This window comes from Crassostrea angulata, chromosome 8, assembly GCF_025612915.1.
Source record: "Crassostrea angulata isolate pt1a10 chromosome 8, ASM2561291v2, whole genome shotgun sequence".
NCBI lineage: Eukaryota > Metazoa > Mollusca > Bivalvia > Ostreida > Ostreidae > Magallana > Magallana angulata.
Genome location: NC_069118.1, coordinates 33,569,616 through 33,585,964, shown reverse-complemented (window position 1 = coordinate 33,585,964; position 16,349 = coordinate 33,569,616). Strand labels below are relative to the sequence as shown.

The 16,349-nt window shown below is 34.8% G+C and overlaps 2 protein-coding genes across 3 annotated transcripts; both read right to left on the bottom strand.

Moving 5' to 3' along the window:
- Positions 1-345: 345 nt before the first annotated feature.
- Positions 346-8,234, bottom strand: LOC128160204 (uncharacterized). Of its 2 annotated transcripts, none has more exons than XM_052823489.1 (2): positions 8,019-8,234; positions 346-4,061 (listed from the first exon to the last, which is right to left on the bottom strand). In XM_052823489.1, exon 2 carries the CDS (start codon positions 2,921-2,923, stop codon positions 1,316-1,318), a length of 1,608 nt encoding a protein of 535 aa, XP_052679449.1. In that variant the 5' UTR covers positions 2,924-4,061; positions 8,019-8,234; the 3' UTR covers positions 346-1,315. The 2 variants fall into 2 exon arrangements, with proteins under 2 accessions (XP_052679449.1, XP_052679450.1); XM_052823490.1 differs by lacking the exon at positions 8,019-8,234 and adding an exon at positions 4,497-4,693.
- Positions 8,235-8,524: 290 nt separating this feature from the next.
- On the bottom strand, positions 8,525-15,846 carry LOC128160476 (testis-expressed protein 264 homolog). Its single transcript, XM_052823806.1, has 4 exons — positions 15,551-15,846; positions 14,466-14,687; positions 13,884-14,061; positions 8,525-10,766 (listed from the first exon to the last, which is right to left on the bottom strand). Exons 1-4 carry the CDS (start codon positions 15,809-15,811, stop codon positions 10,396-10,398), a joined length of 1,032 nt encoding a protein of 343 aa, XP_052679766.1. The 5' UTR covers positions 15,812-15,846; the 3' UTR covers positions 8,525-10,395.
- Between the last annotated feature and the right edge of the window lie 503 nt (positions 15,847-16,349).

Below are 16,349 nucleotides of genomic sequence, written 5' to 3'. Positions count from 1 at the left end.
GCTTGTTTATGTTGTCCTTGGATATTTACATCATGCAAGCCTAACACCCTCATATCTTTTGAAATGAAGTATTACTTTTTACAAAGTATAATTATTATATCAAAATTAACATCCCAGGTTCCCTGTAAATGAAGTTTTTTGAAAAGAAAATACTATTGATTACCTAGAATGGCATGGACCCCCCCTCCGTATCCCTAGTACGTTGACGAAAATCGTATTGAATTGCACGCATTGTATATCATCAGTGACTAAATGAATTGACCAAAGTACTTACGCTAATAAACTGCCCTAAGTATGTCAATTCCTTTTTCCTAAAGATTTTTTAAAAATAAAAAAAAATACTCAAACAATGTATTTGCTTTAATCAAAATAAATGTATATTCAAAAATATATAGCCATATTTATACAGAGGTAATAAAAGTGGACGATATATTAGTTTTGTTATAATTATTGTATTTTGAGGCATGTGTATAAAGATTGGGTTGTTGTTACAGGGACAAATATCACAGCATTCAAATCAACGTAAAACATACGGTTAATACAAAGCAAAGAATTAGCAAATAGCAAAAATAATTTTTGGCCTTTCTCTTCAGACGTTCATTTATATACTGGTTTCCAAAAACTATATAATATACATGTACACACATTGAACTGCAATATGAACACAACTTTGCATGACACTCAAAACAGATTGGAATACAAGATAAAGGCTGAGGTAAAATAAGTTCACTCTGCAAAATGGCGCAATCAATAGACTTTTACGAAACATTCAATTGCAAGCAGTATGTGTACTGTTGTATACACAGAAAATGAATGTCTTTAACAGCCCTGGGAAGTTATCTGATTTCGAGACAAAGAGTTACTAGCAATGAGCAAAATAAACGTGTCCCATGCAAAGGCTCAGACAAAATAACCATAATAAATATTTGTAGCTCACACATCATAGCAGACCAAAATATGGTTAAAAATGGGGTTTTTAAGTATATATTGTATATACAGGAGTGTGTCCATATCATACATTCTTTAGATGCTATTATTATTATAACCTTAAATGGCTTATTATAATTATAAGCAATATAAAAAATACATGTATACCTATGTCAAGGTATTATAAAAATAGATATGAATATGTATATATTAAATACGTTCTGAATACATTGGTTGTAAATCTCATCAACACGTTCTTTGGTCCCATAAAATACATGTTAAGTACATCTTGCGCATATAATTTCTTTAATAACAGAACACATTATAAGTGAAGCGTAGCATGGGGTAAACAACGTTAAATGAGCAAGAAAAATTTGCCGACAAAATATCATAAATGGTTAAATGCTGAACTTCCATAGGAGTAAAAATGGTGAGTGCTTCTACCGGAAATCGGGGCACTCAAATCGAGGCTGGGAGCATTAATGGCAGACCTGGACCACATCCGTTTTGGCTCAACTTCCTCCAAGCTCATTTCTCTCGGACCTGTGATTAGCATTGGTTTCGGGTGCTGAGAACCAGCGTCGTGTTCGACCGGATGTCCACCAGTGTAACTAAATCCGTACTGGTTCCCACACACAATGTCCAGTTTTGGTATACTTGCTCCTCTTACATAGATCGGCCTCTGATTCATCCCCTTTACTTTATCTTCGTCAGTTCCGCGAATATTGGTGTTGATCCGATCCAGTTTGGGGTTGTTCAGAGCAATGTTGATGTTCCGGTCTTCAATTCCCACGTGACATTTCTCCTGCTGCGGTTGGTGTTTTTTGCAGTAGATCTGCTTGTCATTTTTATCGTTTGCGTTTTGACAAAAACTCTTCAAATTCAACGACGTGCTGCAATCAGCGCAACGGAAACATTGTTTATGGTATAACACCCGCCTTACAGGGCCAACTTTGTCCAACTGATAGACTTGTTTGTTACATCGAAAACACGGATCGATAACGGATGTTGGTGTTAAAGGATCCGATGAAGAGGAGTGACTAGAGGCAGTACTTATGCTCCTGGAAAACGTGAATTTGTCTCGATTAGGTGAGAGGGCGGGGACAGCTGGAGATAGAACCTGCCTAGTTGTAACTGACCTTGACCGATTTTTCTCGTAAGAAAGGTCAAGGTCTTTCACCGTGGGTTTGGTCGCTTTCCGTGTTTCAACCGTGATTTCGGAATATCTATCGAACTCACATGTATTGTCACTGCGCGGAGAATCAGTGGATCCGCTCGCATTCGCCCACTCGGAAATGTCACACGACGCCTCGTCAAACGACGACGTTTCTGGGTCATCGTCTTTTCGGAGGATAGGTCGAGATAGTTTTCTCGCCATTGCGGTGAGTGCTTGAACGTTTGTGAATTTTGCTTTAGAGCCATGATGGTCACCATGGTCATGATGGGCATCACTTAAGTGTTCGTCGAACGACGACTGTTTGTGTACGTGCGATGCGGTGCGCGGGGACAAGTGATCGTCAACGTGAATAGGTTCCACTCGTCTACTACATCGCCTCACAAGGTTCTGCTCCGCTCGGATCATCCGATCTTCGTCGTCCGGAGAATCCGACCTGTAGTCCATGTGTGGCACAATCTCCTGACTCCCATCGGAGGACACATGACTGGAGTCGTCGTATCCGCTGTCGATCCGGTACTCACGCGCATGGATCACGTGAGGCTCCACTGTCACTTGGCTGTCGCAGTGATCAAGCTTTAGTATCCTACCTGGGACCAGATGGTCACTTTCCTCTGGGTCGGAATGATAGTTGAGATGTCGGGGTGCCGGAAGATGAGTTTCGGAAGCGAAAAAGGTTTTGTCCTCAATGTTTTCACTTACTTCAGGTAATATATATTCCGGATCTCGCGTGACGATCGTTCGAACCGGAGCTGGGTGAATTGGAGAATTGCAGCTCACTTGCCATAGTAATGTACTTTTGAAAGATTTTCCCTCTTCCATTTTTGTTCTTTTTTGATCCTTTTTGCACTTGGGTATGAATTGTAATGGGTTTGATATAATTTTCTACATCATTTACCTTCAATGACTCCCGTCACGTCACGTTTATAGAAATTCCAACAGCAACACCGTATATTCTTGTTTTCACACAGGTAAATAAATGCCAGGTGAGAAATGAGAGAAAATAATGTCCTACGGAACGTCTCCTCCCTCCTCAAAGCTTATCCAACCTGGAAATCTTCTTGAAGTTGGTGCTCGGAGTACACGCAATGCCAAACGCACGACAGATGTCAGCAAATGTATATTTTAAAAAAAATCCAATTCACGGTTATCAAGGTACTGTTTATAATGACATGCGTTTTATAGATCGATAGGTTGGCGATTCTCCAAAAGAACTATAGAAGTTAAATCGTGTTAACCCTACACCGAATTATCCTGTTTTTTTATTGTGTGTATATCCCTTTTTGAGAACACAAATTATAATGCCGATAGATCAATTAACTTGGACACCCGCTACTGGAACGCCCTTACAACTACAAAACAATCCCTTCTTTCGCTGCTGTCTATCGATTTGAAGGACCATTTCTTCATACACTCGCTCCATTCAGATTTAAATCCACGGCCATTTAATTATTCCCGTAATTCCGTCAATATTTTGTCCCTCTCGTAATACACAGTCCGGGGTCTGCTAAGTTATGTTGGACAAACCGGTCCTTACCGTACGTCTATGAGAAAAAACGACGAAATCCCTCCTCTTCTTTTACCTGCCCGATTCGATTTGTATTACCTGTGTAATTAAGTTTTCTCTCTCGACGGGATCGAATCTTGTGTGCTTGCATGGACCTGCAAGTCTATCGTTGTGATATGGAATATTCCCCGTCTCGCAAATTAATCTTGAACGCAGACACACACATTCATATATAAAGGTACATATTATTGATAGAGATTAAATCACTGGAATGAGTCTACATCCATTTTTTCCTCTATTTAAGCGAGGGTGGAACGTCTATGTTGTCATATTTAAATGTCTCTGTCGTGCGTTCGAGTTTTTTTTTTTTTATTTGGAATAAAAAGTGCAGGTATTGGCACTTTAAATCTATTGTTACAACTGTCTTTTCAATGGGTCGATCCGTGTTTTTGCCTAAAGAAAAGAGAAAAACTACATACATTAATTTTTAATTACATCCTATTCTGTGATATTGAATAATAGATCTAGGGCATAGAGACGGTCCATATTTTTGCACAATTGCTATTGTGATAATTCCAAATCCCAAGTTGAAAAACGCCATAAGTCCTTTTTGACCAATTCTTTCGTCGATAGATTCATAAGCGGGAAATATCTTGCAGCACAAATGTGTGAGTTTCTTTCTATTATGTTAAGTTTTTTTGACCAACTGAACGTTCTATAGATCTTGAATGAACAATGAGCCTGAGATGAGAAAATTTGAAACCAAATTTTTGCAGGTTGGTTCTGCGATTTAAGACGATTAACATTAAGACACCAAAACTCCATGAATAATTAAAATTGTTGGTTGCATTGTTAACATCAATTGCAAATTAAATCAGAACATTATACCCAAATGTTCAAGGCATTGTTGAAATATTTTCCTTCGCTGTGTCAAGTGGATTTCCGCGTTTCCGATATATGTATCCAACGGTTCGATATCATACACTTTGATGTCCATAGCTTTCATCTTATAATTCGAGTTCATTCATCTTATCGAATTAATCCAAAATAAAAACAAGACCAATACACCCAAATTTTTTCCCCGGACCGAAATTAAATTTCCTGGAGTAAACGTAACGAGAGACTTTTAAAAAGAAATGCTGTTGTGGTCATTTCAGAGATAAGGAACATTGCGAAAATATTTGAGATCAGTCGCGAAGATTTTTAAGTTATAAACAAACATTGGTGATTGAAAATTTATCTTACATGTCAATAACGATACACAATCGCATGCGGGGGACGGCAATCGCGGCCTAGTGGTCTCAAAAACAATGGCGGTTATAGCAGTTCGCCAAAATTAATAAGATTAGATAGCCATGCGTCATGTAGAATAAAACATTTGTACCGATCTGAAGATACCCTTCGATAAAAATCTGAAATAGTTTTAAAATAGAATATCAGGTTTTATATGACAATAAAGAAAAAATACCAGTTACTCAAGAAGGTTCTTTATTATATACGGACAATCTATATAGTGGGTCAACCTTCGTTATTTGGTTGAAATTGGAAAACGTAAGCGTGACAGTGATGAATGGAAACGAGGCTGATAACATCTTTTATGAAAAGACCTACCGGTAATTCTCTAAGTTTTATGTACTTAAAGGATTAGGCATACATTATAATGATGTTGGATATACAATGTAAGGGCACCTACCACCTGTTTGAATATCAAAAACATGTATATACACTTGGCTAGTTTACATTTTCAATATATACGACGAGATAATCATTCCGCGGTCGTTTCGCTGCAATTGGTTTCAACCATTTTTAAAAATATGAAGAAAAGTTAACTGATGCCAAAAAAAAGGTCATCTTGTATCTACGTCAAACAAATTCATTGAATAAAATTGGGCGTTTCTAGCGATGGAACGTCATGAAGAAACTCTTAAAAATTAAGATCTAGAATTTAACACCTATACACCCCTGCTGCGAATTATACTTTGCAAGTTGACGCTTTTGAAAAACGATACACACGTATAGAAATGACATTTTTTTGAAAGAGCTTGGTTCTTTAGTATATGCACGGGGGTAAATTAACATTTTGGAAACCCACCAGTGCTTTAAAGGATGAAAATGACACAATATACCCCATACATAGGTGTTTCCAAGGATGGAAACAATTTTGAAACAACTTGAAATATTTTGAAATCTGTTTCAATACCAAGTAATATTGTTCGTGTCTTAAATCTACTTTTTCTCTGCCATCAAACCTGCCATAATGATTTTGAGATTTATAGGTCATTGGATATAAGGGTGGTTTCTTCCATGAATTTATAAGTATTGTTTGTAAATGCAAAGCATGCATGCATTAATATTTCCTGCAAATTTCTGCAAAGGTTTAGACCCAAGGGTTAAAAAGACACTTGGCCTTGACGTGCATGCTTTTAAAACTATTATTTTTGATCCAAATAGTTATAAAGAAGTCGGTTAAAATTTCAAAATTAAGTTAAAATGATATTTAAAACAAACATATACTTCTCTCTCTCTCTCTCTCTCTCTCTCGCTCTCTCTCTCTCTCTCTCTCTCTCTCTCTCTCTCTCTCTCTCTCTCTCTCTCTCTCTCTCTCTCTCTCTCTCTCTCTCTCTCTGTATGTAAAATAAGTTTCTACACCATTAACATTTTCATCATATATTTTAACCCTTAGGACTTAAAAAAAAATAAATTGTAAAAATGTTGAAAACGTACATTTACATCTAAAATTCGGCCTACTTTCTATTTTTCTATTTCAAAGGATAGAAATGTAATGCATGTGAATTAATTAAAAAAAAAATTCCACAGGGCTTCCAAATATTGCACAAAGTATTTCTAGGTTAGGCCGATTCAATCTTTACCTAAAGTATGCCTTCTTAGTGATGAGTTATTCCGATATTGATAACTCTACTTCTACTTCCTTGATAATAAGCTAGAAAAGATTATAAATTATGCAAGAGGATAGCTGCAGGACTGTAGCTCCCGGTCTGAAAAAATTCGGATGGACGACCTGGGAGCTACAGTGCCTCCCATAGTAAAAATCTGCAATTTACGGCGCACAAAAAAATGCGCTAGTTTTGGACATATTAATCTCATTTACGAACACATTCTGTACAAATATTTGATCCCAAAAAATTCCTCGGACATTTTACTACAGATATCGTCACTTCACTTACTTCTGATAGTCTTTTAAAAACCATCACCAGCCTTGTAAATTGAAGTGGTGCTAGTTTGTTTACATTTAAAAATGGCGACTCTCGATCTCGACGTAAATTAACATACTTCATTTTCCGAGGTCGGTTATCATGTTAACAGAAAATCTGAGACAAGTTAAGTGACAATGTCAGTAGTAAATTTGCTGAAGAATTTAATGGTACTAATTATTTTTACAGAATTTGTGTGAAAATAAGGTTAATAAGTCCAAAACTAGCGCATTTTTTGTGCGCCGTAAATTGCAGATTTTTACTATGGGAGGCACTGTAGCTCCCAGGTCGTCCATCCGAATTTTTTCAGACCGGGAGCTACAGTCCTGCAGCTAGCAAGAGGACAGTCGCTACTCCAAAACCTCTCTCTCGATATTGCAATGTAAACAAAGATGCAATAAATTTATCCAAGATTGGATGGCTGGGAGCTTTGTTTTATTTGGGTCCGTATATATAAATTATGCAGTTTTGCAAATTGAACGCCAAAAAAATTATTCAACAAACTCGATCATGTCTTGAGGTATTTTTATTATTGCAATAAAAATGGCAAATGATCATGCTCAAAATTAACAGTCTCTTCTAATTGACTGTGTCGTCATGGTCTATATAATTACAGAAATGTACAACGTCTGCAATTAAGTTTTTAGAACTTAATTTAGAAAACGGTTCAAATGTTTCGATTAAAATGATATCGAGATACGCAAATCGCAAATTCTGCTCTACATAAAGTTGCAAAGCATAAAACAAATTGCCACTGAATGAAATTGTTATAGTACTTCAAACATACGGTGAAGTAAAGATTTAGAAAGACTGGTTTTCGAAAATTAAATATTACATTTCTTCAAGCATTTAAACTGGTAGATTGAAAAGAATTCTGACACGGATATCGTAAAAAGCATACAGGCAATGCAATATCTCCTAGTGTGCACGAAGCCCCATGCAGACTGAATGTCATTGAACATGCACGTAAGATTTATTGATGTTCTTTGAAATTACAAGGCACTGAACTTATCACTCTAAAATTTACCCCCCCCCCCCAAAAAAAGAGCAACCCCCCCCCCAAAAGCACCTACATAATGCAAAACCTTAACACAATCATTATGAAATCATCTTTGAAATAATGCAAAGGAAATTGTTGCAACATTCTTCAAAATGTTCATGCAATATAATATTCACTAGAAGCAATTTTGCAACTAACCTTGTAATAGAATTTTTGATGTGTGTTTCACTTCCTCGCGTGGAACCCGATGTTTGATGAAATCTACAATCTCCGTCGATTCCTATCGTTATAGAACGTGTCAAAACAAACAGGTGGCTCTTTAACGCATAATAAACCGCTAATTAGGAATATAAACAAATTTAAAACGGAAAATTTTTAAATACCCTTTAAATGCAAACATGACAGAACCGATGTTAATCTTGCCCAGTCGCGAGTTCAATTTCATCACCGGCTCATGATCATTTTAAACTTTGTGTATAGAATCGAACCCGATTGTTTCCAATAGTTACTTATCAATTAAAGTCAATAAAAAATGTGAATGGAGTTTAATTCTTATCGTATCTTTTATGCAATTCATTTGCTTTAAAAAAAAGGTTTGTATCTTGATTGCATTGAGCAGTGCATCTGAGGCAGTGCCAAAAAAGTAATCAAAATCTCTCTCTCTCTCTCTTCTCTCTCTCTCTCTCTGAATAAATCAGTAAATATCATGTTGTTACATGCATATTTTAATTTCAGACAATTATTACTGCATGTATTCAAAATGATAAAGATTTGTTCAACAGTTTATACATACAATACAATCAGTTTTCAACACAGGTAAAGCTAGCTCCTTTGAATTAGCAATGTGACTCTGGTATTCATTATGTAGTTTCACAACAAAATAAAACACACAATAACTGTGTACAATATCTTACATCCGGCGTCTCCCTGGTCTAGGGTATTCAACACATATAACAATTCTTTAATAAAGATCTATAAATGAAAAAATGATAACTATATGTGAAAAATTGCCCTAATCAAATGCAAAACTTTGTTTGTAAACATTATATAAATAGTGTAATGAAGCACTTGGTTTGTGAGAAAAAAAAGTCTTAGAAAAAAAAAACATTTTGACTAAATCTTTGTATCTGTAAATAGAACTGAGACAAAATATCCATCTAAATGCAAGTTCACAATCTTGAAAAAAAAATTCTAGCAAAAATTCTAGCAAAATTGCCCCCATCACCAAACAAAAAAATCCTGATAAATGTGAAAATGTTTTTCTGAATTCCTAAAAAGAGCATTTTGATTCCCATTTATTCTGTTACTGAATATCAATACATGTGTATTTGCAAACATGGTCTCTCAATGTAAAAAAATACAAAATTGAAAAGTTCAAAAAAAAAAAATTAACCTACTGTGAGTTTTTTTTTTTTTTTTTTTACATTATTTTACATTAACCATGGTTTAATCATTCCATTAATTATTCATTACAGGTCCTTATCTGTATCAACCTTCTTGTCAGAGATTTGAAATATATTAGGCAATTTAAGGATAATGCCTTTTTGGATTACCACAGACACATTGTATGTTTCAGAAGGGATAAAGGATTATCAGGATTAAGAAGTCAAAGAAAGTTACAGATACACTACTTTATAATCTCCCCACAGATTAAGGTTCTGAAAAGTGAATACACAAAAAAATCTGGTCTGAAATCTTTTCCTCATGAAAGAGTATTTGTTCAGTAATGAATCCAATATTAAAGCCACTTTTTTTTTGGGGGGGGGGGAGGGGAACTTAATACTTGTAATGATACACAACAGGTTTTTTCATAACATATGGCAGATCAGATATTTTATTTATAGTAGGAAATAAAAACCCCAATAATCACAAACCTGACACAAATGAACCTGAAACTTACAGTTGTAAATAAAAACTATTCCACTTAGGTTTTCCCCCTTCAACATGTTTGAAATCTGTGTACATGCATATGAAATAGAGAAAAATGAAAGGGGAAAACACTAAAGGCTTCAAAAATTGGAATGGTAATTTTCTTGTCTATCATAAGTATAATATGTTTCAGAACAACAATTTAAAGCTACTGAAATGACAAAAATAATTCAAAGCATTTTAATTGCTGTTAAAAATCAATATTGTGTATATTGCCTTGCAATTAGCACTTTGATATGGAAATAAAAAAAACCCTCATATTTAATACATGTTTGTAGTCTGTAATAACTAAGAAATCCTTAGCACATGTAAATTTAAGGCAGACCCAAAAACATGTAAAATCTTTCTCATATTCATATTGCTCTACAATAACTGTTCCATCAAAATAATCACATAAAGTTTTTCACAATAGATAAGTAGACATACAAGTACATGTGCCATAAATATACATATAATAATAATCATAATAACCATAAATCATAGAAAAATAATTTAATACGTACTGTTGAATACAATTGTGTATCAGAACATAATTGTAAACTTTGAATACCTCATTAACCAATAACATCATTCCTGACTATGCAAATAAATAAACTTGCTACAACTAAATCATCAGGATTTAATTTTTTGATCACTCGATTCTTCATTAGGATATCGTCTTGGGAATGTTCTCCATTGAGATTTCCTCAAAAGAAGAGCCAGAGTCATTTCCATCGGAAGCCTTGCCCCCCTCCTCGGCCTTCAGGGGACTCATCTGTGGGGTAGGGGTCAGTTCAGAGCTGAACCCAGAGTCCTGGAACACGGGAGGCTCACAAGTGTCTGGGGTACTCTGATCTCGATCTTTGTCCTCTAAAAGTTCACGTGGAGTTAACTCCCCCTTCAAGAGCTCTTCACTGGGACATTCAATCTCTGGGACAGTGCAAGTTGTCTCCCCTTCCTCCTCAGCCTCACTTTCACTGTCAGAAATCGGCATGTCTCCATCCATAACACTGCGGCTGTAACTGGTCTCCCTGGATGCTGTGTGGGATAAAATAGAAGCATGTTTTACTATTATTAATTTATCATCAGTGTCAAGATTCATATAATACGTAGCTGTTTAGAGTAGAAAAGTCATCTTCATATAACTTTTTATGCTTAAGTTTTTATGTGAAAAAGAGGTCATGAAGTTTGAAAAGAAATTAATTTAAACTACCGGTAGGTTATATTTCATATAAGACTAAAGAGTTTATATATACATGTAAAAGCTGCCTAAACTACATAACAAGTAATTGTTGGTGCACTCTTAAAGAAAATTAATCAACTGAACCAAAGAAATGGTCAAATGGATTTCAAATTTGCTCAGTGAAAAGAATATGCACTGTTTTGGGTATTCCTACAAAGCTTTGAGAAATCTGAATGTGTATTAACTATATTCATGTACTGCAATAAGGGAGGAAACTCAAATTTGCCAACCAGGCTAAGAACCTCATGTCACAATATATGAACTCTTTCGTCTTTACCTTAGTCGTTCTCCTTAACATAACAAAGGTTTATTTTTAATTCAGATTATTCAGGGCACCATTTATGAAAAAACTTCAGTGGGATCAAAATGTCAGTAAACTCAACATTAAATAATCCATACTTTCTTGAACATTGACTGTTTATGCAAGTTGCCTTGAACTGCCTTCACACAATTTAAATTAAGGATATCAACCTTGATAAAAATAAACCCCAGCAATATGTTTTTTTCTACCACTGAAGCTCTTGAAGGTACATGTTCATCCCTACATCATACTTTCCATGTTCAAGATCAAAGACTAAATTGAATTGCTTTTTGCATGTTTACTGTTTTTCACATACCGGTAGGTTTGAAAATTGAGGGCATTTGGATCAGAATGAAAACTAGACACGATCTCGTTGCGAGCAACGAGGAGGTCTTCCGTGCGATTTTTTGAAGGTTATATGACCTTGACTTTGACATTTGACCCTTTATCTCCTTATCGGGGCAACAAAAAAAAAAAATTATGGCTGAATTTTGTTAGGAACATCATTCTTAGCATTTTATTCTATATTGATTTTCATACTTTTTAAAATATTTGTTCTGTTTGAGGTATGTCATCGACGTTTTGTACCTATGGCCCCTTAAAACCCATTAAAAACCCCTTAATACGGAACACATGATAAAATAATTATAATATATTGTTAAATAAATGTGAGATGAACATTATTGCTTCCTAAACATATTACAAAATAATTTTCAGTAAAGTGCTATGGAAGAAAGACTTTAGAGCCCTTTTGGTCCCTAAATTGAAGGGCCAGCCCCCTTTTCTTGGCATCATACGAAAGTTCTTTTGATATTAAACATATTTTGTTCAACAAGTGTTTAGAAATTCTTTGCCGTTTTTGAGCTATCTGGGATATGACGTTTTAGGGGCCGACCCCTAATCTCCTTATTGGGGCCAGATAACAAATCTTTTATGATTGAATATTGTTTAAAACATTATTCTAAGCATCTTTTATTCTATATTGCTTTTCAAAATATTTGTCCTTTTTGAGATATATTCCATCGAAGTTTAGGACTTCTGGCCCCTTGAAACCCCTAATTACGTAACGCATAATAAAAATTTTATAATGTATAGTTTTATTAGTGAAAGATGAACATGTTTGCTTCTTAAACTTATTACAAAATATTTCTCAGTAAAGTGCTATAGAAGAAAGACTTTAGAGCCCTTTTGGCCCCTAAATTGAAGGCCCAGCCCCTTTTTCTTGGCATCATACGAAAGTTCTTTTGATATCAAACATATTTTGTTTATCAAGTGTTTAAAAATTCTTTGCCGTTTTAGGGCTATCTGGGATATGACATTTTAGGGGCCGACCCCTAATTTCCTTATTGGGGCTAGATAATGAAAATTTTATGATTGAATATTGTTTAAAACATCATTCTAAGCATATTTTACTCTATATTGCTTTTCAAAATATTTGTCCTTTTTGAGATAAATTCGATCGAAGTTTTGGACTTCTGGCCCCTTAAAACCCCTAATTACGTAACGCATAATAAAAATTTTATAATGTATAGTTTTATTAGTGAAAGATGAACATTTTTGCTTCTTAAACCTATTACAAAATATTTCTCAGTAAAGTGCTATGGAAAAAAGACTTTAGAGCCCTTTTGGCCCTTATTTTGAGGGACCAGCCCCTTTTTCTTGTTATCAAATGAAAGCTCTTGTAAATATTAATTTTATTTGCTCTACATGTTATGGTAAAATATTTTCAGGAAAGGAGATAAAGAACGAAAACACTTAAAAATTACGTTGTTTTTTCAAACTCAATTTTCGGGTCCAGGCGAGCTTCGACGCCTTTGAAGCCAGACAACCATAAATGCCTTTAAACACATCTACAATCTTTTGTCTACAATCCCTGAAAATTTAAATTCAATATCTTTTTTCGTTTAGGAGGAGATAGCCGGACAAAATGACCCTCTAAAAATCACTAAAACGTCGATATCTCCCGAACAGAAATGACGTCATTAAAATAAAAAATTATATATAAGGTTTTTATCAATATCTACAAGATCTGAAATTTTCACGAAAATCGGTCAAGTCGTTTTCAAGAAATCGCTTGTACAAAAAAGCGTAAGAAAAAAAAAAAATAATAAAAGGGAAAAAGAAACAAAGCAATAACAATAAGGTCTTCCGTTGGAAACGGAAGACCTTAATTATATAAAAAGAAAACTTATTTGCATGATTAAATATTAAATTAAAATTATCTTCATTTCATGGGGCCATTTTAGGCCCTTATCATATCAAATTATAGTTCTTTGTATGAAAAATAAAAAAAACAAACAAAGTTAAAAACAATTAATAAAGAGACTAGAGCAAGTCTATAACATTTGAAACAAAACCCTATCACTCTAATGTAGATTCCTTATTTTAAGCGAGTTCTTAATTGCGCGATTCAACTGTTTTGCATCAAATCAGGGGAATATGAAATTGCAAATGCCAAATTTTTATTTTAAAGTTTCATTTAGTTGACGTGTAGGAAAAAACAAAAGAAATATTTTAAAATCTGCTAGATGTTCTTCTTGCGATTTTACGCGGATATTAATTCCTCGCGTTTTATTAGGAATCTACAGTAATGAGTGACCTTTTACTTTACCTGACACACTATCATCAACGGAGCTGTCGTCGTCCTCATCATCTCCTTCGTCGGCCCTCTCCTCCTCCTCCTGGACCTCGGGGACGTAGAACTCATTCTGGCGGGCCAGGGGCGCCATGAAGTAAATGGAACCCCCATCGTACACCTCCATGTAAGGGTGGGCACACAGTTTATGCTCCTACAAAATTTCAAAGCACATTTAAGAAAAATACGTATATCTGCCCTAAACATTACCACTAGTATGAAATATGGACACATGTACTTTGAATGATTATGTTTAGTACTCTGTTAGGTTCATGAAAATCCTTTTAAATTTCATATCTAAGCATGTCTTTTAATTTTCTTTTACATTGAATTCATAAATATACATGTAATCATATTTGATGTACTCGCCCTATGATTTACAAAGATTTCAAAAATCTTTCCATATCATTTAAAAACCATGAGGCGATTACCCATCCCCTGTCACAGTGGGTAATTTTTTGCCTCGGCAATACCGGGTACTATAGTTTTTGACAATTTACTTTACAGCGAATTTATTCTAAAAAAAACAAAACAACAATTTTATAGTGGTTATCTAACCTTTACATAGTTGTGCATTCTGGGATATACTCTCCAGACGGCTATAAGAATGGACAGTGCGCTCCTGTACGGGAAAGTTGTGTTCACGGCATAGGTCACCGAAGGTAGCTTGGCAACTTTATACCCACATTGCACGAGTTTATGTTGAACAAGTTCGTCAATTTCTGAACCGTCCTCTGAAAGAATGGCACCCACAACATACCGCAACTTATGTGACTCCACCTACATAATAATTTGAAATAACATAAAACTATATCAAACACATCTGATAGATAATAATTTGAATATCACATAACCCATAAATTTTAACTTGTCTTGAAAACAATCAAACATTTTTTCTAAATGTGCAGTGTATATGATATATTTAAACAATGATTCCAAACAAAGTTATTTCTTTTTATATCCTGTGGTTTTATAAAGCCTTGCATATGCTTGCTGTAACATCCATCAATTTTTTTTGCAAATAATATTTTTTATTAATTTGATTTAATAGAAGTATACAAACATAAACATGATAAACAAGAAATATTCTGCATAAAAAGTTCAAGCAGTCATCTAACTGCATGTCTGAGTACTAAACATGATGTACAGAAAGTTCCATTTTTTTTTTTAATTACAACTGGAAACTTTATGTAATGCATCTTATCGTAGTATGGTATTGTCATTTTCAGTTAGTATTAGTAAATTGACTGTCGGACTTCACTAGCTGTAATATTACTCAAATATTTGTGAGAAGTTCATTCCAATTAAGATGTCTGTTACAAATGCTTTAATGAATTTAGAAAAACAATTGATTATATTACTATTTACTTGTATTTATATAATTTATTATAGATGGAAAAGGTATCTGCATCAGGCACCCATGGCTGATAAAAAAGGTAAATAGTGAATTAAGATAATTAAACTTATCACAGTTGTTGCAATTGATCAGATTTACTGTTATTGTTTTTTTGTCCTATCTTGTCCATGAATTATTTATCATGATATGAGAATGACGTCATACAAACGAACATGACTCGCATGCAGCTCAAAGGTGTTTTTAACATAGGTGTCTGTCGTGGTAACAAACAGAATAGGAATCTCACCACTTCGGGGTCGTCATAGTAGATACCCACGGTCTTCTGGCCCTGTGGGGTCAGGCCACACACCTCCGTGAATACGGGGCCACATTCCTTGTAGGGCCCACGACAGAACTTGTAGGCGATGACAACTTCACCTAGTGGGGGCTTTCCCGTCTTCACTTCAATCGTTTCGAATAGACCAGATAAGAGCAGCAGTGCCAGAAGAGTGAATATCAGACATAAAAACAAAACTCCGATACCAGCGAGAAGGAGCAACTCGGCCATTGTTTTGGTTTTTCGAAATATCTCTTGACTGTTCTCCAACAGTATGGCAAAATTGCAAGATATTCCGAAAGCTAGATAAACTAGTGGTCCGCGTGCTGGTTCTCTTTTATCTTGATCTAGGTGGATTCGTATGCCTAGCATTTTGACCCCCCCCATTACAAAAGTTGTGAATATTATTTGTACAGAAAACCTCTATAGTAAAAATTTAGACCGCATATAGGGGACATCATTGGACTTTTATTTAAAAAAAATAACTAGTTTGAAAAATATGAATATTGTCTTCCCATAACCTATTTTATGAAAGGAAATTAGCAAAATTGAATTAAACAAAGAAGAAAATAAAACCAATGCAGTTCTAAGTGTAGCTATTTCATCATGCGTCGAATAATTTTCACAAAGCATCGAACAACCATACAATCACGGTTGAGAATAAGAATAGTGATTTTTTTCTTATTTGGTTAAAACAAAACATTCAGAGGTTGAAATAAATTTGAAATTTAGATTTAAATCAATGTAAATCCTTTAATTTACAGTTATG